This window comes from Excalfactoria chinensis, chromosome 20 (genome assembly GCF_039878825.1).
Source record: "Excalfactoria chinensis isolate bCotChi1 chromosome 20, bCotChi1.hap2, whole genome shotgun sequence".
NCBI lineage: Eukaryota > Metazoa > Chordata > Aves > Galliformes > Phasianidae > Excalfactoria > Excalfactoria chinensis.
In genome coordinates this window covers 3936842-3963336 of record NC_092844.1, presented here as the reverse complement: position 1 = coordinate 3963336, position 26495 = coordinate 3936842, and the positions used below count along the sequence as shown (strand labels likewise).

At 53.9% G+C, this 26495-nt stretch overlaps 1 protein-coding gene across 4 annotated transcripts in view; it reads right to left on the bottom strand.

Annotated features, from left to right (window-relative positions):
• The window catches only part of AGRN (agrin), a 61206-nt gene extending 38914 nt beyond the window's left edge, over positions 1 to 22292 (bottom strand). For 2 of the 4 annotated variants that reach the window (XM_072354052.1, XM_072354053.1), the window contains exons 1-3: positions 21826 to 22292; positions 17363 to 17624; positions 1656 to 1676 (exon numbers count right to left, since the gene is read on the bottom strand). In XM_072354052.1, the coding sequence (XP_072210153.1) occupies positions 1656 to 1676; positions 17363 to 17624; positions 21826 to 22287 (745 nt within the window). In that variant the 5' untranslated portion in view covers positions 22288 to 22292. The remainder of the gene's footprint in view (positions 1 to 1655; positions 1677 to 17362; positions 17625 to 21825) is intronic. The other 2 variants (XM_072354054.1, XM_072354056.1) reach the window with 1 other exon arrangement.
• Positions 22293 to 26495: the final 4203 nt, after the last annotated feature.

Here is a 26495-nt window from a genome sequence, read left to right as displayed (position 1 = left end):
CCAAAATCAACCCATGGAGGGAGGTGGTGCAGTTTGATGTTAAATTCATGCAGATGCCCACAGCTGTGCCCGGGGACCTGTGGCAGCCCCAGGTCACACTGCTTATCCTTTGGCTCGTTGGGCTGCCAGGATAATTCCCTGCTGCAGGACAAGGGCTACAGAGCAGGGCTGAAGCCAACTGATGAGACAAAGACCCTCAAGCCCATCCCTCTCTTGGCATCCCCATTACCCCAAGGATGCAGCACTCCTGCCCTAAGCCTAAGACAGGACAAAGGTCTGGAAGCTCACCCCAAAACCAGCTCCATTCGCACCCATCGAACATCCCCAACACAACACAGCGTAGCCCAGCCTGCTTCTCCTGTGGTCTCACACTGCCATCTGCTGCTCTCACTTCAAACATTCAGATGTGAGGAGCTCCAGCCAGGCTGCAAACACTGCGTTGGGGCCACTCACTGCATTATGGCATGGAAGGGAACACAGAACCTGCCAGGTTGGAAAAGACCTCTAAGATTACCCATCCCCATCATGCTCACTAACCACGTCCCTCAGCCCAGCAATGCAGCCTGTCCAGGTCCCTGTGTAAAGCCTTCCTACCCTCAGGCAGATCAATACACCCACCCAACTTGGTGTCATCAGCAAACTTACTGAGGGTGCACTCGATCCCTTTAACCAGACTGTCATAAAGCTATTAATCAGGACTGGGCCCACTACCAACCCCTGGGGAACACCATTAGTAACTGGCCACCAGCTGGATGCAGTTCTATTCACCACCACTCTCTGGTCCAGACAGTTTTTTACCCCCCCAAAAGAGTACATGTGCCCAAGCCATGGGCTGCCAGGATGATCCTACAGCAACACAGCGAGGCAAAGGATCAGCTCAATAACCTCACAGACCAATCAGTGGGGAAACACATCCTGCCAGCAAGAAGCAGCCACGTGAGCAAAGCCATCAGAGCTGGACTCGATGATCCTTAATGGGTCCTTTCCAACTTGGGATGCTCTAAATCCTGCCCAGGAGCCTGAAGGGAGCACCTAAGGAAGCCCTTTATCCCCTCACCACCAGCAGCATCTTACAGCTAAGGAGCAGGACGCCGGCAGGGGATGCTGTTGGCTCAGCTAGCACTGATATCAGCTATGCTGCTCTCAGAGAGGCCCAGGGTCCAGGCCAGGAGCAAGCAGCTCTCTTATATATCCCTCCATTCCCCCTTCAGTGTGTTTTATATGGAGCCCGTGCTCCATCCCACCCCACGTCCCACCCCTCCCCAGGAAGGCAATGAAGGGCTGAAGATGGAGCAGGACTAAGACAGGCACTAGGTGAGAGGTGGCCTTAGATCACAGTTTGTTTGGCAAGGACAGTGGCAATCCAGCTGAGCCCACCAGCATCAGGCTGAGAGGATAGTGACAGTAATAACAGCCCTGGGAAGGCAGCTCTTCAAACTGTGATCTAATGGCAATAGATGCCCCTGAGGTGAGTGCAGCCAGCAAGCCATGGGGATGGGTTTGCTGCCTCCACCTCTGGAAGGGCCCTATTGCTCCAGCATGTCCTGAGTGGATGGAAATATGATGGGGACTAATCAGTGAGTTCAACAGTGGATGGGAAGAAGAATAAATGGTTTGGGGTTGGTTTTTTTTTTGCATGACACACCACCACTTACCAGCAAGAAGCTTCCTATGTTCTTTAGAAAGCGAGGGGAAGAGAAAAAGGAGAGAACAACAGTTAGAACAAGAGAACAGACAGCTCACCCAGTTGCCCCCAGACCCCTCCTCCTGCCCCCCTAGCAGGGGCACTCCTGGCCCTGCAGCCCCGTGTTGCACAGAGGAAGCAGACAGAGAAGGTGCCATGCAGCAGGGGCATTTTCCCATGGGGTGCACAAGTCCCACCTCATCCTGCAGCATGGGAAGATGTCAGCTCTGAGTGATAACCATTGGCATCGCAGCACGCAATGGCTAACAAAGGTCCTGCAGAGGGCAACGAGTGCAGCCAAAGACCCAGAAGGCAGCAAGCAGCAGTAAGATTGCCTTGTCAGTATTCCAAAACATTATCCAAAACCAAAGTCATGCTTTGGAAGCATTCAGGAGCTCAGCCTGGAGGCCGCCCCAACATCCCCATGCATCTACCAAGGACCTGCTGCTTCCCATTCACTTTGAAGGAGCACATCATACACCACTGTACTGATTCCTCCTACCTAAACGCATCACCTGGGCATGAACTGCAGGAAACCAGAGCACAAAAAGGTCTCCTTGGCAGGTCTGCATCCCACCAGGATGAGGGGAATCTCCCAATGAGCAACACAACCCCAAAGCTCTGCTCATCCCAACCTGTAGGGCTCCCCAATGCAGCGTCAGCATCAACTCCCACAATGAGCTGTGGGACATGAGTAATGTGACCCTGCAAAGAGCCCTGACAGCTCATCTAGACTATGAGGGGGGAAAAAAAAAAGACAAAGTGAGCATTGAAGGCTGGAGAAGGCCCCATGCCAAGGAAGTGACGTGTAGCCTTTTCCATTGGCAACCGGGAACCTGCTCGGTTCAGAGCTGATGCAGGGAAGAAAGGAAGAAGGGGGGGGAAAAAACAGCTTAAAAATATCCCATGGCAGCGTGGTTATTTTGGGATTTTGATTTATTAAAGAACAACAACCAGAAAAAACCAGAGGCAGAAATGAAAGCCAAAGCTCTATGGCTGGCCCTGGTGGAGATGAAACATCAGCGCCTGGCTGCTGCGCTTCCTTCCCTGGCTCCCAATTCAAATGACAGGGGCTGTGCCATCCCCAGCACTTGGAAGCTCTTCTGTGCTCCTGGATAGTGTGGTGGAAGGGAACAGACCCTGGAGTATTTGGGTATAGGAACCTCGAGATGAGCTGGGCTGGGGTTGCCACAGAGCTGTCTATCTGTTGTATTTAAAGGGGATTCAAGTTGGCCACTGTCATTGCCAAGGGAAAGAAGAGTTGACAGCACAGATGGCTGTTGGGTGTTGCACATTCTGGGACGCTTCTGATGAGCAGGGATTTGTCTGAGATGATTGGGAGAGAAAACATGGAAGAGGTGCATTGGGGCACCATTGGGGCACCATTGGGGCCACCATTGGGGCCACCATTGGGGCCACCATTGGGGCCACCATTGGGGCCACCATTGGGGCCACCATTGGGGTACTGGGACCAGAGGTGCAGGGGCTGCTCTGGGTCTGAATCCCACCCCAAGGCACATGTCTTCACCTTAGTTAGAAACAAAGTGTGATTGAGACAAGGAGCCCCAAGGCCCAGCCTGCCCTTCCAACTCAACTAAATCCACCGTGCTTTCATTTCCCCTTCGTTATTTTGCGGCAAAGCTTAGCAGCTGTTAGCATCAAAAGGGGAAAACATGTTTGTTTCACTCGATATTAAATAAACCAGAAAGGAAGGGAGGGTGGGAGGCTGTGTTCCAAGGTCAGGCACTTGGCTCTGGAAAGTTTCCCCACGCAGAATGAGCAGGGGAATGTACCCAAGTTCTGGAAAGGGGCAACACCGGGTGCTGATGCTGCACCCAAAGAGCACAGACCAACATGCAGCCAGACCTGGAACAAAGCAGAGCCAATTTTCAAGTGCATTCCAACAACTCATCTCCTATTGCTTTACCAATGCCCATCCCAGAGCATTGCCATGCCACTGGTGGATCCCAGGAAGCCACCAACGTGGTGCTGGCTCCGGTGAGCCCACGTCGTGCTGCCTCATTCCCAAGGAAACCAGCCAAGGGTTCCCACGCCACCTTCCTGCTGCTCAGAGCATAAAAGCGACACAGACTTCCTGAAATCCCTCTCTCCCTGACCCTCCCTACTGTTCCTCTGCATCCTGCTCCAAGGCCACACTCTGCAGTGAGATAACAAGGCGCTCCGCTGCCAAAAACAGCAGCCAGAGGGGCCCATGATCCACACAGATCTGCATGCAAACAAAGACCCGATTTGAATGGTCAGCCAGTGGAGATGAAGCCCTTTCTCTTGGCTTCCCCCCATTGATGTAAGGCCAGCGTGGGATCTCTGGATGAGCTCCAGGGCTGGTACCAAGCCCAAACCCAGCAGTGGGGCAGGGGATGGGCAGGACAGGTGCCACCTGGGCAGGAGAACACCCAGAAGCGTTAATTGTCTCATCTTGGCATGAGAGATAAGAGTGGCACCAGGGCAGGAGGGCAGCAGAAGCTTTCTCACCTTCCCCACTGCCCGAGCTGGGAAGAACAGTCCCCGACACACAGCCAGAATTGAAACCAGATGTGTAGGAAGTGTCTCATTAGCTGTAATTGCTTTGCAAGGATTTGAGGTTTCCCCTTCGTGCCACCACCGAGCGCGCTATTCAGAAGCAGCCGTGTGTTGGGCACCGTAGGGAGAGGGGAGAGGAAAAAACAGTGAGGGCAGAGCCTCGGCTACACTAACATTTTCATTGAAGCCTGTAGAAGTTTATTCAGTCCAAGCTGCTGCAGTGGATTAGGCAAAAAAAACTCTCCATCTACCACCCCTTGCAGCCAAATGGTTTGGGAAGCAGCACCAAGGGAAGAGTGCGGCCATCCCTCCTTCCTCACCCCTAAAGCTGCCCAGGGAGTGCTTTTATCCCTGGGTCACAGGGCTGAACACACGATGACACAAAGCCAAGGGCAGCATCCTTGCATGCTCTCGCATTTGTTCTTCCATCCCAGCGAGGAGACAGAGCTGTGCACAGGGGGATGCTGCAGGCGCACAACCCTCAGCTGGCTGCCGCTGCTCTGTCCCTGCAGTCCCAATGGGTACACCTGGAGGTGACCCTCACTGCAAGACCACCCTTCCATCTGCTTTCCATCCTCTACAACACAAAAGGATCTGCTTGACGAGGGAGTGAAACTAACCCCGGCATCCCAGTGATTCAAAGGAGCTGGCACCTTATTTCAGGGCAGATGAGCACACCAGACCCTACAAACTTCCCTCCCTCCTTCCTTAGGCTCCTTCCTGCAGCCTGGCTCCCTCCCGGCCCCAGCAGAGCTCGGATCTCCGTCTCCAGGACTGAGACAATAGGCTGCTTATGTTCTGAAGCAGCGCAGCTTTCTGGGCCGGCAGCCAGAGCTGGCAGCTCTCGACAGCAGGGAATAAAAGGCGCATTTGTGCCGCGCAGCCCCTCTGCACCAGTGGGGCACCCTCAAAGGGAGGGAGGCAAGGCATCAGCCTGCTGGGGAGCAGGCATAGAAAGGCAGACAGATGCCCTGGGTTTAGCAAGAGGGAGAAAGGCAGCAGGGCAAAGAGCTTGTTCCAAGCTGCTTGCTCAGAGATGCTCAGCATCCCCTGCCAAGAGAGCATTGGGAGCTGGGGATGCTCTGGGCACCCAGTGCAGGATTTCAGGCTGTTGCACAGCACCCTGTGCCAGCTGCTAGAGCTGGGGACATCTGCACCAATGTCCCCACGTGGAGGGATGCCTGCTGAGTGCCACCTGTCCTCCTGCTGCCAGCAAAGGCATTGCATCAACTGGGGGCCATCTCTTTGCTGGTGCAGCAGGCAGCTCGCAGCACCCCATGCAGCCCAGCAGGTGCAACACAACACAGGCTGCAAACACAGCACTGCGTCCCACTGGGCTCTTATTGTAGCTCTAGGCAGTACATCATTCATTCTGGTAGCCCTCCTCTTCAGCACTGCTGTCAGGTGCAATAGCCAACAGCACAGCCTTTAAGATGCCAGTATTCTACTACAAAGTGCCAATCAGTTAATCTAAATATATAGATAGATAGATATTTATGCATCAAACCGGCCACTTTCCAACCCCCCGCCCCCCCCCCCTTCAACCTCCTTTTCTTTCAAGTCGTTTTCAAGACTGTCCTGAATAATTGAAGTTAACATGAAAATTTAAAGTCTTTCAAGACGGCATTAAAATTCATTCCCTCTCCCTTCGGAGAGTTGTCATTGCCGGAGTCCCACGTTGGGCAGACAGCACACGCAGCTGCCTCTGGTCTCAGCATTTAACTCCCTTCTTTCTGGCTAAAGAAAACTCACTTGAATGGAGATGCTGAAATAGCAACCTGTATTGCACCAGAGGAGATCACCCACTGCCACCACCTCCCAGACCAGGAGGAGCAAACCAATGGGACCTGTCTTTTGCAAGCACACCATCACACAAAGCATCCCTGTGTGGCCCGGCCTCCCCTTCCCCACTTTCAGTCCGAGAACAGAGATAAATGCTGTTCTTACCTAGTAATGAATAATCCAGAAGCCACGGGGGAGAGGAGGGCAGCACATGCAAAAGAAAACAGAGCAAAAGCAGTTGGTGAGAGCAAAGCAAAGCAAAAACCCCGCTGCTGGTGGGAGGCTGGAGCACTTCTGTATCTATTTCCCAGGGAGATGCCCACCACAACCCATGCAAACAACACAGCTGGTGGCAAGGAAGCAGTTGGGCCACAGCATGAAGCTGCAAGGGGAAAGGAAGCATTCATCTGCCCAAGAAACCCCCAGAGGCATTTAGCAGGAGCCCTGCCAGGACTGAAGGGCAATGCTTTCCACTTTCCTTTTCCTCTGCAAACCCCATGGCATCACTTCTGCTCAGCTCCCTGGGATGCACCCACAATTCCCCATAGAGAACTCCATGACTGTGGCAAGAATCCCATGCTAAGGGCTGGGATCAGGTGGGAGAGCTCAGGAGATCCAAGGGAGGGTCGACCCTGCAGCCAACTGGAGGGGCTGGCAGCCAGCAAGCAGCCCATGCTGCAGCACTCTCATTTCCTAATGGCACGCTTTAATCTCCTAATAGAGCTGCAGCACCACTCCCAGCATGGGGCTAAGTCACCTGGATGGCTCAGAAAAGGCTGGGCTGAGCAGCCAGGGCTGGAAAATCCTAAGCTCTCCAGCAGGGTCTCCAGCACACAGCCCTGAGATCACACTGCTTAAACCAGGGGAGAAATCACAGCGGGGCACTGCAACCCTGAGGATGCTGAGAGACATCCAAGTGGGTAGAAACAAAGGGATCTGGGGCAGCAGGCTGCAGGAAGAGGGGTGCGTGCCATGGTGGGGATGAAATGGGCACAGCCAAAAGGGCAGCGAGTGCCCAATGGAGCTGCAGCAGGCAGCTGCTGCCACCCGCCCGGGGTTGCCAAGGCGGCTGGGCTCTGTATATGCAGCAACAAGCTTTGAAGTCAGGGCAGAGGAATGCATCCCTCTCTGCTCGGCCAAGGCAGGGCACACGGCCACCGGCGTGCTGGGTGAGCTGCAGGCACAGAGCATCCCACTAAGCCAAGAGCTGCAGGACCGCACGGCTCGGCACCAGCAGGTCCTCAATTGGAGCCATCCCCTTCTGTGCACATCCTTGCATTGCTGATGGATTCCCAGCGCTCCATCTGTACAAACTCCGTTGAATTTTGGGTGTTGATTCGCACGTAGGCAGCTTGCTGCCTGCAAACAATGACTGCTGTGTGCTGACACCCCCGGCGCGTTGCAGACCATCTGTCTGAACTGGGGGGGCTGCCATGAGCTCAGCAGCAGAGTTGGCACCAGGATGGGTGTGAAGCTTCCACCACCCCCTGCGAGGCACCCATGGGTTGAAGACGCGGTCATAACGGGCTCACAGAGCTAATTATCCATCCCTTATGGTCATTAAGAACCACGCAGAACCCACGTATTCAGCAGGCAGCTCCCAAACTCCCACACTGCGGAACCAAGAGATGCCCACTTCTCCCATCACCCTATTAGACTCAGAGCTGCTATAGCACTAATCATAGATTCAATGATGTCCATGGGCACAGCTCCTCTCACAGGACAGCATTCCAATGGCCAGTTTCCAGCCCCTCTCCTAAGGCAAAAATGCACCATGCTAACACATAAGACACGCCAGATTCAGCATGAAGGGAAAGCCTTTAATCCAAGGCAGGCTTCAAGCAAGTGCCAGCTCCTTTCAACCCTGTCCTCCTGTAAACATCAGCTGCCACGGGGTCACCAAGCATGCAGGATGGAGTAGGGAGAATCTGAGTACACAGGCGTGAAGGAGCCGGACCCTGAAGGAGCCTGGAGCAATACTTTCCCTTATTGTGACAGTGGCTGGGGGCTCCCCAAGGGCTGCACTCACTGCTTGGGTTCACAGGGCAGAACTGCAGCCCACGCTGCTGCTTCCCGTCATCCGCCTGCAGGAGTATATGGGATTTCCGGGGACTGTTCCAAAGGTTCCCACGCCTGGGCTGGGTATGGCACATTTTCTCCCACCATCCCGCCCTGCTCTTTCTGTATCTCAATGCAGATGTTGCAAGCAGAGCACCCAACTGCATATCCCTGCCACCAACATATAGATCTGCAGGGAGGTTGCAGAAGCACCGCTTGCAGCCCGGCTGTACTTCCAGCAGTGCTGTGCAGCTTAAAAGTAATTCCCTTGAGCAAAGAAAGTGCAAGTCCAGCTGGCTAAGAGTCTGACAGAGCTGTCTGGGAGGAATTATCAGTCTAGAAAAACAATCCCAGCCTGGGTTTCTTTAGATTCCCTCCTGTTTCGGTGCCTGGGAACTGGGTTCCAGCCAGCAACCCTGAGTGCAGCGAGCAAGGTTTCTCATGAGCATGAAGCACATCAGCCACTGTCTGCCTGCATCCAGCACTGCTGGCTGTGTTTGGAGCAGGACAGAGATGCTGGGAGCTCCCACCTGGGCTCAGCTCTGATGTGTACTTCCCCATAGAAACGGGTGGGAGAAGCTTTGATGTTCCACTGGGCATCTCCACACCTAAGATGGACTATGGGAGATAAAAGAAAAGCAACAAACTTCACGCCAGGATACATCCGGGAGATAAAGAGGGAAAGCATTTCATACCCATGGAAGGGATCGCATGGGGTCCATGGAATCAGCACATTACAGATGATGTTTTCCACTACTGCCCTTTATGGCACCACACCAGCACGTTACAGATGGGTGGGACAGGCTGCCCCAGTTTGAAACCAGCACCACTGCTCACATGGTTTCCACAAAGCAGAAGCAACAACAAACCAGCACAGGAGCTGAAAACGCTGGGCTCCATCTCCCAGCAGCAACCACAACACCCAGGGAGCACACATAGAAGGTACCACCAACACTGCATCCATCACAGGGCGAGCATCTGAGCTGCCAAACCTCCAAAGATTCAGTCCCAGCAGTGCAGCCCTATGAGGATGAGCTGTGAGCAGAGCTGGCATCGTGCTGCTTGCAATGAAATGCCCCCAGGGACATGGAGCATCCCTTAGCATCCTTCAAGGCAAAACATCCCAGCTGTACCACTTGCTTCCCTATGGAGCAGCACGGCGCTGTGCATGGTGCCATCCCAACCTGGTTGTCAGTGGAAAATAACACTAGAAAGAGATTCAAACCTTATCACACAAGCTACAAGGAGAAGGAACTCTAAACCAGCAGAATCAGGACAGCAGAGCTGAATTTTCCACTGCACTGCTGCAATCCTGCTTGGGAACCCCCCACCCTTCCCCACTGCAAAGCCTGAGCGCTTTGCAACCCCAGCGCAAGTTCCCACAAGCAGTGCAGCAGGGCGGGCAGCTGCTCCCCAGCAGCCTTCCCCACACCCTCATGGAGAGCTGCTGCCTGCATGGCCCTTCCCCACCCTCCCAGACATGCTCCAGCGGTGTCCGAGAGCTCCTGATGCACACGGGGATGCATTGCTGGCATTCCAGCCTGGCAGAGCTCCGCCGCACGGCAGCCACCTGACCACGGCGCGTGCCATGGCAGGTTGCAAAATGGAAAGCATACAGCACACACAGAGGAGAAGGAGGAGCTGCACTTGCCCTGCGTGCATTCCTCATGTCTCCCCCTCTCCCCACCCAGGTTGGGGTCCAAGCAATCCATCCTCCTGCTGCATTCTGCCTTGTCCTCTTGGCAGGACGGCCCTTCCCTTAACTGAGCACCCAGCAGCCCTGGGGCGCTGTGCACCTATCAAGCAGAATGCAACCCCACAGCTGGCAGCAAAGGGTTTGGCTCTGATCTCCAGCTCTGCACCACGCGTTGGTGGCTCCTGTCTTGGCCAAAAAGGAGTGTTGCAACTAAGCAATAGCTCAAGGTACAGCTCATGCTTCTGGGGGGGACGTATTGGCAGAGACAGAGCAGGGCTGGCAGTGAAAGCTAACTGATAGCTAATAGGAGACCAGGCACAGATGCACGCTTGCTATTTGGCCCTTCCCTCCCCAATTCCTTTGCAGGAATGAAGCTTCCCAACACCTCTCCACCTGCTTTGACAAAGGGCCTTGCAACTGGCCTTACCCTACCCAACCACTGCACCTACGGCCAGTGGCACCGGGCAGCACAGGCACAACTGAAAGGGGGAAAAGGGAAGGAAAAAACAACAGGAAAAATGAATAATAATAATAATAAAGCAGCTTCTTGGGCAAGTTAGTGCAGCACAGCAGCCTGCCTAGCCCTGCACTGGGGAAGCCATTCACCCACCCTGCAAGGAGGAAGCTTGCAAGCACAGGCAGCTGTGCAGCTGTTGCACTCCCCATTGCACACCAGGATATCCCAAAAGGGGATATTTGCAGCTCTGGTGCAAGAACCCAGCTTTGTGCCCACCTCTCACCAAACCTGGAGCATGCAAATGTGGGTGCTGCTGCTTAATTTCCCCTTGCAAGCCTTAGGGAATGAGGCTGGAAGACCAAGGTCTGCCTGGGTCACGTCCTGCTGCCCACAGCAGATGTTTAAGGAGAGGCAGAGCTGACCAAGGGCTGAGCCTCCAACACAAGCACACCTCCCCCTGGTCTGCACACCAGCACTCCAAACTTCAGTGTCCCCATACAGAGAGCAGACATTTCCCTCCCCCATCCCAAGCATCCCCCATGCAGGAATTTGGCACCCAGGATGGGGACTTACCCAAAGGGCACAGGAACACGCCCCGGAGACTGATGCAACCTATGGGGAGAGGTCTCTCCCTAGCCAGGGCTACGTCATCGAGTGACAAAGTGTCCCCTTGCCATTGCTTTCAGTCAACCTCATTGCCCAGGAATGCAGCGGTGCTGGGAATAGCGGGGACGGGATGCTCACCTTCATGGGGCTGGAGCTGCTCCCTAGGGCTGAGCCTCCCTGCACCACTGCCAGGCGCTGCTGCTGATCCCACTTTATCTCTTAGATAAACAGCATCAGTTCAAACAATTTGCTCAGGGATTTTATTGCTGCATAAACAGGCAGCCCAGAGCTACAAGGGAGGCTGCGAGAAGCAGGAGATGGATACATTAAGCAGAGAAATAACTCCCCGAGAGCACAGCTGCCCTAAATGCAGCCTCTCGCCAAACCCAAATTGCTCCTACAGCCCAACTGACACCATTTGCATAGACAACAACCAAGAACCCAGTTCTGACCCTACAGCATCAGAAACCACTATAGGGTCAAGCCACCAGCTCGCCCCCAGCATCCAAGAGTTGAGGATGTGGTTTTGCCCCAAGACCCCCACCATGAAGACTGAGCTCTGCAAGGACCCAGCAGAGGACCCACAGCCACCACCCCATGCTAACACTGCCCCCCAGCACCACAAACCCATGGCAGTGACCCCACATGCTCCCAAGCCCCCATCCCTATGCTTCTCCCCCCGCACTCAGCAGCTTATCCGGGTGTACCTGGCTGAGCTATGAGCGGAATGCAGGCCCTGGCCACCCGCCCAGGGCTGGGAGAGGATTAAGGTTTATTGAGCAGAAAGGTGTAAGGCAAGGGGGGGAGACACACAGGGGACAAGGGGACAGCTTTGGGACAGAGGTGCCATAGGAAGGGGCACAGAAAGACCCATTCCTCACAGCGCCCTGGGGCAGCTTCCATGCTTTGCCATCCTGATACAGCACAAAGCTGGCAGCTCCAAAGCACTGATTCAATGTCAGTGCCCGTACCCACCCCTGCCAGCTGCTCCCTGAGCCATGCAAATTGGGGCTGTTTATTAAATCTGGGGGGAGATTGCTCACCTGGGGAAGCACAGTTCCCAACACCGAAAGGTAACCCTGGGTCACCTTCTGCAAAGTACAGCTCTGGAAGTGTTTTGACAACACCCATTGGTAGAAGAAACGCTCCCTGCAGCCCGTGATCAACTGCAGGATCAGCCCAATGGATTGCAAGCAGCCCACAGCAGGGTGAGGAGGTGCAAGCAGGAAGGCATTCAGGGTGCCCACCCTGATCTCTTCTATCCCACCCTACACACTGATGCTTCCCCAGTAGAGCAGCCATCCCTTGGTTTAACAGAGGTACCTGCATTCAAGGCCCCAGAGCATGGGTTGTCTTCTCCCAGAGACGAGAGAGAGATAGGGCTCTTCTTGGCCACAGAATGCAGTGCCAAAGCCAAGGCAATCGCAGCTTGGCAGGAGGATGGGGCTGGCAAGCAGCGCCGTGCCTAAACCCACAGCCCTAGGGATGCTGCTCTGCTGCCTGGGGATGCAGAGTGCTGGGAGTACCAGGGTGCTGCAGGACAGCTTGGTACTGCACCTGAGCACCAGAAGGGATGAGCTGCACTGCAGGATTGATGCTTGGAGGTGTGAACTCGCTCTAACTGAGAGAGATTGGCTCCTCAGCATCTCCATTCCCCATGCTTTAATTGGTTATCACCCACAAATCAACGAGGCTGTGGCACAGCCAGCCCTCTGCTCACATCAGCTAATTAACATCCCTGAAAGCCAGAGAGCAGCGCTCCAACATCAGGGAGCAAAAGAACACTCAGAGCCCATCAGGACAGCACTGCATCCTCTGGGGAGTGGAGTTTGCTCCCAGCCTCCACATCCAGGGAGAAAAATGGGGAGGAAAAAGTAGAATAGAAGCATAGAAGAGGTGGGAAGAAGCAACAGGGCCCACCCCATCACGCTGGTTAAGGCTTGCCATGGTCTGCAAGGTGGATGAGCAGGAGCCAGGCAGATGCAGGACTCACAGGGAGTATGAATTAGGAGCAAATAAAAGCCTTTGGAAGGCTGTGCTGCAGCCAGACTGAAAGTAGCTGAAATTAGGTATAAATCATCGAAAGCACTCGAGCCCCATTTTCTTTTTGCTCATCAAAATAAAAGTGATTCCGGGGAGCTGGAAGTGCAGGAGGGGCTGTTTGCTTGGATCCAAGAGGACTGCTCCCAGCTGTAAGGAGCAGCAAACCACTCCAAGCCATGGCACAGCACCAGGAGCACACAGCCAGAGCCCAAAGTGCAGATTGGGAGATGCAGGCTGTGCTGCTGCCCAGACACCCGCAGAGCAATGCAGCAGGACGTGCTCAGATCGGGGCCGGAGCCTTCCCAGAGCAGTAGCCTCCCACACCAGATTAAAATTCCATAGGAATTTGCTAAACAAATCGACTCCCTCAGCTACTGCCATAAACCCAAGGGATGTTTCGCATTACTACCATGCAATCAGAGGAGGGGAGCTGCTCCCTGTTCTTAAGCACGGGGACGACATCGTGCTCCGTATGTTCCCATCATCAGGGCTCAGCCCATCCTGCTGACCCCTTGCTGCATCCCAAGGAGAGGGGACAGGAGAGGCCCCACTGTTTTACAGCACTGTGTTCTCCCCCCTCTCTGTTTCTTGCACTCTTACAGCTGCTGGCGAACTTCTTTGCCCCGAGACAGAGGTGTTGATGCTGTTCTCATTATCTTCAATTCAAAACAGAACCAAGAAGAGAGGAGGGGGAAATAAAAAGCACAAACCCACACACTGAGCCTCCCCAGCTCCCTCTCCTCACACAAACAGTGCCAGGGATGCATTGAAAAGAAATAGGCACAGGGTGGGGAAGGGTTGCAATGAGACCAGAGCATGGGAAGCGACCACAGCCTGCATCACCTAAGGCAGAGCTGTGCCAGCAGCTCCCCACTGCGCACTGCTTACAGCCCCTGGAAGGAGCCTGAAAAGGGAATTTTGCATGGGTTGCTTTACAAGAACAAAACGTCTCAGTTCTGCACAGAGCTAAAAAAGAAAGGGAGGGCAGAATAGGAGCAAGCAGGAAGATGACAAAACGGAGTGGGCAGCGATGCTTTGAGAGGGGCTTTCAAGGCAGCCCCGCTGCCCAGCCCAATAGAAACCTCTGAGCATAGAATAAAGTGAAGGAGAAGGGCAGCAACTGTGAGGATTGCCATGGAGAGAAGAGGGCTGGAAGAGAGGAGAAGAATTCCATGCAGGCTATGAGTCCCCCCCAGACCACGGTGGGATTCCACTCCATAAAGCACAAGTGTATTGCAGGAACAAAGAGGGGAAGGAAAGCAAAATCAAGTTATCACAGGGTGAAAACATGGGCGAGCTGAGGCTGGATGCAGCTCTTGAATGAGAGTAATTAACGGGGTTGCCAAAGAGATGAAAAGCCAGGAGAGTTCTGGACTGGCTGTAATATGGATTTTAATAAGAGCTAAGTGACGCTTTTAAACATATGGAGCATCTGCAGCACACTGCATCCTGAACGTGTGCCAGAGCAGCTACTGTGATTACAGGCATCTGCATGGAGGGGAGGAAACAGAGGGATGAACCCATAGACATCACACAACAGCACTGGGACAACCAGGTGGGACATAGGACATGCTGAGGGTCACCAGAGTTGGGATATCTCCCATTGGAAGGGCCAGCATTGCCCATCGGTGGGATGTTACCCATTGGGAGGCCCAGCATTGCCCACTGCTGGGATGGCAAACATTGGGAGGCCCAGCATCACCAATGGGCTGCCTCACCATGAGAAATGGATCCATCCCAACCACAATGCTCAACAAAACCCCACTCTGTGCACCCTTTCTCACATCTGAGGCACAAGGCAAGGAGTTTCTCGTCCATGTGCTGGCTGGAATGAGGATTCAGTGCCACCAATGGGACGTCCTCCTGCATCCACGTGGGCTCCCCGTGCCCAAGGCTATCAGCTTCCACCCCACAGTGCGTCACACATGGCTTTTCCCAGGAGGTTCAAGGTCCACCCAGAGCTCCAAACAAAACAATCCTCACTGGGGCAATTGCACCCAGGCTCATGCAAACCGTGCCGCGAGCAAGGCGCTATTTAAAAGCAGCCCTGGGTTCTCATTAACCAGGGCCCTAACACAACTTTAATCTGCACTTCCTTCCACCCAGACAGCTCAGCGTGGAGTCAGCGCTGCCCCTCCCACACCATGCACACCAATGTTCATTTTCTCAACGCGGAGCTGCATTACAAGCAACACACAATACGGCAATGCCTTAACTCCAACTTGAGCTGCAGCCCAGAGGTGGCCCAGTTTGAACTCCCCTTTTTTTTAAGCTTAAGGAAAGATTTTGATCTCAAAGATTTTTCCAGGCTGGAGCAACAGGAGATGAAGAATCTCAAAACATTCATGTTTTTTTCCATTCAGCTGCTGCCATTCCTCCAATTCTTTCTGCAAAAGCACTCCAAGGTTTGTTTTTTCGACTCAAGAGTAGCATTGCTTTGAACCTTCCTATAGGGAGTTGATGGGAAACAAGTCTCAGAGCTAAAATCCTCAGCTTGAGAGCTCTGAGATGGTTCCCAGGGTGACGGGAACAGGTTCTCATGGCTGGTTTTGTACCTATCAAGTCAAGAATCACTTTCACAAACCAAGAGGGGTCACAGGTTTGGGTACAGCTTATAGAAAACCAAGTTATTGCAAGGGTTGATCTGTCTACAGCCATGATGTTGGCACCCATACAATGACCAAGACTTGGAGAATGGGTATGACCAGAATGGTGGCTTCATTGAGGCACTGATACACAAGAGTTGCTGCCTCTCCTCTCATCTTGACCAACCTGAGCCATGAATAGCTCCAGGTTGCTTTGGGATTGCCCCTTCCTACAAGCACTTTGAGCAGATCTCCACCATGCTGGGGCACTGGGTTCACCATGCATGGTGAGACGCCCATAGGCCGTGGTTCAGCCCTCACCCATCCCCTTACCACAGCATCCCAACTGAGCCATCATCCTTAATTAAAGGAAGCAAAACGTCAAGCCATCTTCAGAGAGAAGGGGACTCCCAGGAGGTATTTCGGCCTGTCATTAGGTCAGTTTGTCAACATTACAGGGAGGAAAAACAAACCCACCTCTCACGCCATGGACCGGTCATTTCGGCACACAGCAAGGAGAAAGTTCAAACAAGCCCAGCTCTGACACAACAGGTCATGGAGCAAATTCTTCCTAAGGTGTTGCATCAGAGGACGTGCTACAGACAGACACATCGCTCATAGCATGAAGCACCAACACTGGGACACCTGCATGGCTGCGGGGAATGGGCAGCTCTGCATCCAACAAGAAGGGCTGAGGGATGCGTCTCCATGATGGGGATGCAACCAGCACTACGTCAATGCAGAGCAACTCAGAGCCTTCCCCCACAGAAGGAGGAAGCAGGCACGGGTCCCAGATAAATTTGGCGTTGAAGTTTATATACTAAGAGGAGAAATCAGATCATTTATCTTCCAGGGGCCTGAAGGGACAACATCCTTCAACAGAAATGGGAAGCACCGAACTCAGCCAGCCCAGCATGGCGTGCATGCAAGTGTGTGCAAAGAGAGCGTGCCAAAGAACACAGACAGCAAGGTGAGGGCAGAATTCTTCCCAAAGTTTGCTCAGGTTTAAACAAAAAAGAAAAGCCAACAAAACACACCACACACACGCTCTCCTTTCTCTTCCCACTCCCTCCACTAGAGCTGATGCCTTTTAAGTGCAACACTAAATGCATCTCTAGCTAGACAGCCCTCAGCATATCAACCACTTGCAAAAGCCACTTGAGACGGTGCCTCTCAGAGCCCCTCTGCTGAAACAGCTCCTTCCCAGCCCCAGCTCGGTCGTTCACCTCTGTATGCATTCACAGCTGGAGGAAGGGGTTATGGCCTCTGCTCTGCACATCCCGAGAGGAGGAGGGAGCCTGCCTGTGTTTATTTGTTGTCCGTGCAGAATTCCTGCATTCCTTCCCTTGTTTACTCATCTGCTTGCAGGACGTGCTCGGACCCCAAAGGGCTTTTGGGGCACTCTGTTCCCCCTCGAAGCCCAGAGCTCATTGCTGGAACAGGATGAGCACAAGGGGAGGAAGCAATAAGCCAACAGATGTTGGGATGGTGCAGAGGTGTTTTCCTGTTGTTGGGCATGCCCTCTCCATGAAAGCCTTATTCTACACAGCAACAATTCCAAAGTACAACTCACACCCCAGATTGCTCAGCTTGCCCATGACTTGGCTTCACCATGGAAGCAGCAAGGAGACCTTGCTTCAGCCCCAGGAGAACTCAGATGGCTCCTCACATCCCTTTGCAAAGGACACCAATAACCTACATTTCATCTGGAGCTAAAGCAACATGAATCAACTTCTGGCAACAAGGCCAACACCACACAACACCCCAAAGGCAACGAGTTGGACCCGATGACCTCTTAGGGTCCCTTCCAACCCAAGAATTCTCTGATTCAACAAGAAAAAGCACAGCCAACCCACATGGCCACCAGCAGCACCGTGACCCATCAGCTGGGGGTTGCAGCAGAGCCTCACCTTCCACGCAGTGCTCCACCTCCTCCAGGTTACGCAGCGTGATCCGCATCAGGCTGGAGTTGAGCATCAGCTCGTTGCGGTGGGCAGGCCACATGTACTGCGGGGCAGGGTTGACAAAGAAAATCCGTGTGTCCCCAGTAGACACTTGGTTGTCACAGATTAAGGGGTCCCCGAAGCCACCGATGACCACTTTGTTGCCACCATCCAAGAGGATCTCGTGGGTGACGATGTCTTTGCCCTTCAGGTAACGCCACACTCTCACCTTGAAGAAGAAGGAGAAAGAACATTTGAGATCTCGCCTTGGACACAACCAGGGACAGCTGGCACCTCCTTGGTTGGTTTTTACCATGCCACCATGGGATGCTCTGGGGCAACTCAGGCTGGCTGAGTCTTCCAGCAGAGCCAACGTCATCAATATGTAGACAAGGCTAAAGCACACCTTATTTCTGCCCAAATCACACCCAGTGCATCACCCTTTCCATCACCCAAGGGCTCCCTCATGGGTTCTCCAGCTTCTTCCCACCTTCTCCCCCCCCCCACTCAGTGCAAACACACCCAAGGACCCCAGCACAAAGGATACCATGAGCTGGCCCGTTCCCTTCCCTTAGGGCTGGCTGTATCAATACCCCTCCCTTATCAGGGCTCCAGATAAGCTGCTGCTTCCCAGCAAACCCTTGAGGGACATCACAGATAACGTGCTATGTGAAAGTCACAGGACCATTAAGACTGGAAAAGACCACTAAGATCAAACAGTCCAACCCACCCCACTGTGCCCACTGACCACATCCCTCAGTGCCACATCTGCTGAACACCTCCAGGGACAGTAACTCCACACCATGGCCTGGCAGCCTGTGCCAGTGCCTGACCAGGAAAAGGTTGATGTAACAACCAAGAGATGTGACCCCATTCATTCCCAATGGGGAGGAAAGCCTCAGGTGCTCGTAGCATGCTGTAACAGCCACCACCTCCCATCCATGCATCCCTGGGCCCCGCATTCCTTAGCTGCCCAGAGAGCACTTCAGCCCAGCACAGCATGCCAGACACGGGGCAGGGGAGGTGCTGCGTGCTAAGGAGGCTCTCCAGCCTCTCTCCAGAGGAGACATGCAGGCATGCACTTGAAGAGAGCAACCGTACAAAGAAGGCAAGGAGCAGAAGGGTCACTGTATTGCACACCTCCAAGAAACCCTTGCAGGGACACCTGCAATGACAGCACCCCAGGTGATGCAGGGTGCTGGGAGCACAGCTTTGCTTGCAAGCCACTCTCTCCCCTCCTGCCTGCCCACAGCAGCTCAGCTCCCAGTGGTTGCTCTTCGCCCCACAGTCAAGTCAAGACACCTTCCTCCCAGCCCCACCTCCTCTTCCTCCGCAGCAGCCGCAGGGCACGCTCAGGCTGCAACAAGGTGAGGTGCAGAAAGAAGCAGCCAGGGTGAAAAAGCCAGGAACACCAAGGAAACAAAAAGGGAAAGAAAGGAAGAAACTGAAAGAGAGGCAAGAGGAGAGCACGCCCCGAGGCTCCTGCATACAGCCGGGAGCTTTCACAGCTGGGTCTATGGGGAAGAAGGGCTGAAGCCGAGCCCCTCTCGTGAAGCAGATGGTAATTGGAGTTAATTAGCGAGGTTGTTGTAGTCAGAGCTCACAGAGCCAGGCTGCAGCATTGCAAGCAACATCAGAGTCCACCAGCTCTCTCCGCAGCCTCATCCTCTGTAATGAATGGATGTGAAGGCACCAAAGCCCGAGCGGTTACCTGTAGGGCATCCCATTCATCATCACATGCAATTAAGACCTTGTTATACCAGTGACTCACTGGCTACATCAAGGAAGGGGGTCAGAAAAGGGAGAGAGAAGTGAGGAGGCAGGAGCTGGGTTCCAGAAGGTCCCTTCCCTATGGCAGCCTGTTCACCCTTCCCACCAAAAAGCACATAAAGCAGCGGATTAAGGCTGTTTTACGAGACTCCTTGCAGCTGCAGGGAGGTGGAGAGAGAACAGCAAAGACTTTATTCGGGCAGATCTTTGCACGAGTGTGTTTTGAGTGTGGGACAGAACCAAGGAGTCAAAGGATTTGCAGATTAGCCACGGGGTCCATCTCCCCAGCAGGACATGGGACCACCTGCACAGGTGAATGCTAAGAAATGCCAGCTAAGGGCTCCTAGGGAAGCTGGGAAGGTGAGAAGTGCCACTCCTGGGTCAAAAGCAAAAGGGTGGAACTCGAGCAGCTTTGTGCAGGAGCTAACAGAGCACTGAGGCTGCCTCCCCCCCATCCCACATCCACCCATCCTCCCCCAATATACAAGCTCCATTGTCCCAAACAGGACCCACATCCTCCCCAGCACTTTCTATAGCAGGTGGAGGACCCAGGCTTGCCCCATAAATAGGAGCAAACTTCACAGACATCATATCAAGGGCTGCAGTGAGGAGCAAAGCTCTGCTGCCGTGCCAAGCCCATCCCTGGGTGAAGGGGCACATTAGCAAGCTTCAGTTGGAGGAAAAGGAGACTAACAGAACTCCAAATTATTAATCTCCTCTGCTAGCAACTGAATGGCTGGTAGCTATTTTGGGGGTGTTTATCTAACATTAGCCTCACATTTCTCCTCCGAGTCGTAATGTGCTTATCTTCGTATATCAAAGGCTTGAGCTGGGAGGGTTTCGAGTTTGACTAGGAAGAACAAGGCTCTAATGCCGCTGCAAGGGGCTGCGCCTGCTGCTCACAGACCACCCAGCCCCAGTGGGATCCCAGCGCACGCCTGGCCCTTGTGTTTCCTGTGCAGATAAAGGAGAACCTGACAACAGATAGCGGTGGTATTTGGAGGCAACCTCGGGGTCTGAAGAACAGTTAGCAGCGTGACGTCCTCCCCAGGCACACCGCTTGGAGAGATGGCCATTGATCGGCTTGCCAGATCCTCGTGCCACCCCAAATCCCATTTCAGAGCATTCGTAAGGAAAAAGCTTTGTGAGTACATCATTCGAACGAGGCACAGGGACGAGCAATGCTGTCATTAAGTGAGGAACCACTGCTTTAAGGGAAGCACAAACGTCACAGCGTGACCGGGTGAGCGCTGCCACCGCGATGGGATGGGCACCTTCACACGGCTGGCAAAAGGCTTCTCTCCTTTCAGTTTCTTTTTCAGGCTGGTTGGGTTGAGCTCTGGCCTTTCAACATTGCTGCAACCCCAACAAAACCCTATGCTTAACCTTGGATGAATAGCACAGAGCTCAGCAGCATCCTCTCCCCATGCAGCCCCCACCTGCCTTCTGCTTTACTCCCAAAAGCAGGACAGGAGCACAGGCAGAACAGTTTCCCCACATCCAGATGAAGCCTGGACTTCACACCAAGCAGACACCTTGCTATGGACCCAGAGCAGGAGAGCAACCTATCAGCTGAGCACCTCCTGCCTCCATGCATGGCAGCCCAGCATCAGGTGGCTGCAGCCAGCCGGCCATATGCGCCCCAAGCTGCTCACAGCAGCAGCTTATTCATTTTCCACCTAGCACCCAGGATGTGCCAGACACTTTGCAAACATACGGTCCCTGAACAAGCCTGAGGAGGGGAGGGTGGGGGGGGGGGGGAAGGTGCTGTGAGCTGATTTACAGGAGTACAGATTGTCCCCTGCGGCAGCATGGCAAGGGGCAGAGCCGTGCAAGCAAAGCAGCGAGCAGCAGGCACCAGCTGGACAGAGAGAGAAGCTTTTCAACTAGTTTCTAAAGCTGAGAGCCCCTCTAGAATAAAGGCTAATTCCGTGTTTTGAAGTTAACCCGGCCCGGAGCTCTCCCAACAGCTGGGAATCGCCCCACAAGTCCCCCCCCTCCCCCCCCCCCATAGGTTTGACTGCGGGGAGGAACCGCAGTTTAAGGATGGGAAAAGGGGACCGGGAGGTGAGAGCAAAGCCACGCAGCACAGCGGCAAGTCCTCGCAGGCAGCATTCTGCCCCAGGAAGGGTTAAGCCACGCAGCACGTTTTCTGACAGGCAGGCGGATGGTATTTCAGGTTGTTCAGTACTTCACCGACTCTCAGCTTAGGGGAGGGGGGGGAAAACCGTAGCCAGAGGCCAGAGCCGTGGTTAAACAATAGCTGGAGCCGGAGGAACTCGGGATGCTGCAGCAGCAGCCGGAGAGCCGCGTTCCCAACGCCGGCACCTTCTCGCAGCACGAAGTTGGGAATGGGCTCCACATCGCTGAACGGAGGGAAATGCCCATAAAAAGCAACCCTGAGTGATTCCCCCCCTCGAAACAGCTGGCGGGGCCGCGCCGGGGCGAGCCTCCCGCAGTCTAAAAATACCTAATTACACCCCAAAGCTCTCATTTAGACAATAAAAACCACATGCTCCCGCACGCGAACGAGCCCAAAGTTTCCCCCGAGCTTCGTCGGAGGGATTGAAAGGGGGGGGGGGGGGGAGAAGGACGACGGACAAACCCCCTCCTCCACACAACCCCCCGCCCCCCTCTCTCCATAGCCCAAACCCCCTCACCTTGCACGAGTAGGTGTGGTGCACGGGATCCACGTTCATGATCTCCTCCACCGTTCCGGTAAGCACCACGTTGGCCTCCTCCTCCCGGCGCTGCAGCTCCCGTTCGGGGCAGTTCGCCCACCCGCCCAGGGCCAACCCCAGCGCTAAACCCAGCGCCAGGGTCGCGGCCGCCCCCGACCCCCCCATCGCTCGCAGCCCCCCGCGTCCCCGCTGCACAAAGCGGGTCGGGCCGAGCGAGGAGAGAAGGGCTACTTTTGTTCCAGGAGGTGAAAAGGAGGAAAGAAAGAGAGAGAGAGAGAGAGGGAGGCGGGGAGGAAAATCCCGAGAGGAGGAGGAGGAGGTGGAGAAGAAGGAGGAGATATCTCTCCCTCTCTCCCTCTCTCTCCCCACTCCCAAGCAGCGGTCGGGGAGAAACGCTGTGTCCCCTGCTTTGCCCCTGGAAGAAAGCCCCGAGATTTGCATGCAATCTGAATTGCTGATAAGGGAGGCAGAGGGGGGTAGGGGAGCGGAGTGGGGGGGAGTCGCCGCTGTAGGGGCTGGGAGCTGCGCGCACGCCCTCCCCCGGCCCGGGGGCTCACGGCAGGTTAATAGCTAACCGGCCCGGCACGGAGCGGGGGGGGGGGGCTGGGAAAGGTGCATAGAACCCAATCTGTCCTGGGGGGTGGGAGGGGGGTTAGGAGCAGCCTATGGAGGCTGCCCGCTCCACCAGGCTCTCCCCATGGGACTGACCGACACCCCAACTCAACCCCCCCCCACTCCCCATCACCCAGCGGGTGCGGCAGCGCTGCGATCCCATTCTGGTGGTATTGCCATCCCCCGTCCTCCCTCCCCAACCCTATCCCACCCCCTAGTCCCTTTCCAGCCCCCACAATGGCAGGCAACGCTGTCCGGTGGTGGTGGTGGGGGGGCACTGCGACGTGCTTTACCCCAGTAGCACTATGACCCTCTGCCCTGCCCATCCCCCGGGGGAACGCGGGGCAACCTTCCCAGATGCCGCCTGCAATTACCGCAAATATAAAATGAAAAGTTAAGTGGCACCGAGGGAGGGATATTGTTTCCCCCCCCTCCATAAATTAGCCGTCCCTTGAGGCATTTTACACGCCTGTTTTCCTTGCTGGACCTTAAACAAGCTGTGTCCGTGAGCCTGGCAGGTGAAGTTTAACCATAGTGAAGGGGTTTGCATCCTGCACCATAGGGCTGTGCACCATCCCTCCTCTGCATCCCCCCGAGTGCTCCTCCTGCGCCCCTGCAGTCTGTGTGTGTTGCCAATCCTTTATCTCCTCTGGACCATGAGCACGAATTCACTGAAGATAGGAACAAATGAATCACATTGAGCATTCAGAGCGCCGTCCTGAGCCTCCCAAAATACCAGAGGTCCCATAAATCTGTCTGAGTGCAGCACAACCACTGTGGTTTTGTAGGGTTTTATTGGGTACGTCTCAAACCGGGAGCCTCAGTTCTACCTTCAGCCCCAACTTTTTGGCTTCTGCTAAACCCCTCCAGCTCTTCTTCTGCCTTCAAACCTCAACTTCTGGCCCATAAACCAATACCTCAATACCCAAGAAAGGCTGCACCTTGATTAGTGCTCTGTCATGACTTTGGCAATGCAACTGTTGGAAGAAAGCAGCCCATAACAGAGCTGGTTTTGGGGAAGGGTGATCAGCACAGTGGGAAGAGCCCACCCTCCCCTTTTGCCCCCCTATATTGTCCTGGCATCCTCACCTCTGCATAGCTTAAAGGACTCCATGCCATTCTGCTCCTGTTACCCACCAGCTCAATACATTTCAGCCCCCAGCAGATTGTTTTTGCTATTCCAATTTGCACGACGGTCCTCTAAATCACAGCAACAACCTCAGCTTGAGGTGGGAGAAAGCAGCGGTGACGTTCTCCTCCCAAACCTCACAAAGGGCAGAGAGAGGGGAAAGCATTATGGATGCTGTGTTTGGACTCTATTCTGTTTGCTCCCTCCCTCCCAGCCCCACCCCACCATCTGCTTCCAGAGAGAAAAAAAAAGGGATGTGCAAGCTTTTGGGGGGTGGGTTTGCCCCTCTCCTTCAAGTGGAACAGTTCAAACTCATAGGCATTGGCTAGTGGTATCGATGTAGGTTTAGCACAGGGTAGAAAGGAGCTGGCTTTCCAAAGGAGAGCGATGAGCCTTCTTGCTCCCTGGCTTTGCTGGAGCCATTGGCCGAGCGACTGTGGGAAAACAGAAACAAAATATTTGGCAAATCAAGGCACAGAATAAATAAACCCACGTCGCTGATGAAAGTGTGTAAATCACCAGCTTGCTTCAGACACTTTGCAAGACAGCTATTGTAAACCTGAGGCCTGCAAAGCCTTCAGTGAGCCAAGCAAAGCGTGGCACTCAGCCTCTGAATGGGTGAGGATGGGGTGCAGTGTGTGTTTGCTTTGTGCTTCCAAGATTTTCTTGCAGGAGGGGCCTGAACTTTGCAGGGAGAGGAGAAAGAAGCAAAGCAAAGCAAAGCAAAGCGATGCCACTGTGATGCTTTGAAGGCAGCGGTGACAGGCCAGCAATGCACAGAACCCCACTTCTAGGAGCCCATTGCTGGGCTGGATGACAGCAGCCCCATCACCTGCTCAGCTTCCAGCCCTTGGCATGCTTTGGTGATGCCCACATTGCATCTCACCCATCTCAGTGCCCAAAACACCTCTGCCTCCTCACCTCCTCCTTCCAGATGCCACCTATGAAACAAGACTGTCATTTTGCAGAGTCCTTTTATTTCCCCCCCCCCCCCCCTTTCCCATTTTAACATTGGCAAATTTACTCCTTTCTGGCCGGGCTGAGTAACCCAGCCAAGGTCTCTCATTTATTGCAAGCTATTGCCTCTGTGTGATGACTGTGCAGCCACTCCCGCTGTGCTCAGCATTTCCAAGCCAGCATCTCGCTGCTGTTTGACCCTTGAAGCACTTCCCTCTTATTGCCCCACTGTCAGACCTTCATTTCCCAGCTGCTTGCTTTGGTGCTGCCATGGGAGCAGCACTCTGGGGCAGCACCCCAAAATCACAAGGCTGCTCACCTCTCCCTGCCCTTCTGCACTCCCATAGTGTAGCACAGGAAACCCTACCAGGAAGCCCTCAAGGCCAAACCCTCAAAGCAAATAAAAGAACTGAGTGAGCACCCAGCCAAGCAGAACCCCGACCGCAATCACAGCCAACCACTCTTCCCATCCCATTGCTTGTCCCCTGCTTTATTCGCTCCTTTGCGCCCAAGCTCCCCATTTCTGATAAGCTTTAAGATATGTTTTAATGTGGTTTTATCCCCCCCCTCCTCCATCCCCCCAATCACTTTTCTCTTTCAAGTTAATCCCTCTCGGTGGTTTCTGACATTGTCAAATGGCTTTTGTGTTCTGTCAGGAAACCTCTTGATGTAGCTACGGAGCAGCTGCTAACAAGTAGCCCCTGGGATCCTCCATCTATGAGGCTGTCTGCCTGGATAATGATTTTCAAATAAGGAAATCTATTAATGAGGTCTCGATGGGAGAGGGGCGGGGGTCCCTATGCCCCAGGGGAGTGTTGGGTGCTGAGCATCACTGGGGCTGATGTCCCCATGTGGTAGAAGGGGACATGGACATGGTCCCTACCATAGGCAGACCCTCCAAGTCTGGTAGTAGACCATATTGCCAAGGGCCCCATCCAACCTGCTCTTAACACCTCTAGGGATGGAGCATCCATGTCTTGTCTTGGTGATGGGCTGAGCACATGGAGGTGTCACCACACCAGGATTTGTTGGTGTGGTTTGGGACAACTCCTTGGCATGGGGAGGGGGCATCTGATGAACCACAGTGGCTCTTAATTAAAAGAGATTTCCTATATATATATATGTGTATGTACATATAAAGGAAGCAGAGAGAAGATTCAGTGTGAACTTCAGGCCAAGCAGTCCTCCATTATCAAATCCCATCTTAAAAGAAGCATGCGGGGCTAATTGAATTACCCTCACTAGTTTTCTATGCGGCCATGAAGGCTTCTTAATGTGGATTGATGGCATAAATCTGTTCTCCATTGAGGAACAAGCCAACGCTGGCCCCAACATCTATCTTTCTCTCCAGAAACCCATCTAACTGGCCACCTCCCTCAGCCCCTTCATAGGGAAGATGTCTCTATCCATTACCCCCCCCCTCAACCCGCAGTGAGAAGGGATTGAGGTCTGCTCACATCCCATTACTCCCCCTCCTGGATTTATGACGATCATAGCCGGGATTAATTGAGAAAGTAAAAATGCTTCGTCTTGCAATCAATCTCCTCCGAGTTACTTACCTTGTCACCCACTAATAACTGTAAAATAGAAGTGCCCCCTCTTTGCAGCGTCTCGGCAAATGGGTTTCTGTAATACATCGCGAGGAATCTCCAAGAGGCATTTGAAAGCAGGAAGGAGACAAATTGGATTAGCTGAGGAGAAAGTGCAAACCCAAGCAATTTTCTCTTTTGGGCCCTGTAAGCACAAATTTCCCCCTCTCTGGTGCTGCAGGTAAAGCGGGGCAGCTGCTCCTATTTGGGTCCTAGAGATACATCCCGTTTTCCTCCCGCAACAAGCTCCTTCAAAAGGGAAGGCATTAACATTCAGGGCGTGAGGGAATGGGGCTTTTTCCTTTCTTTCCACCACCCCCCCTATCCTATTTCTCAAGGTTTTAATGCTCTGGAGGAGGGCA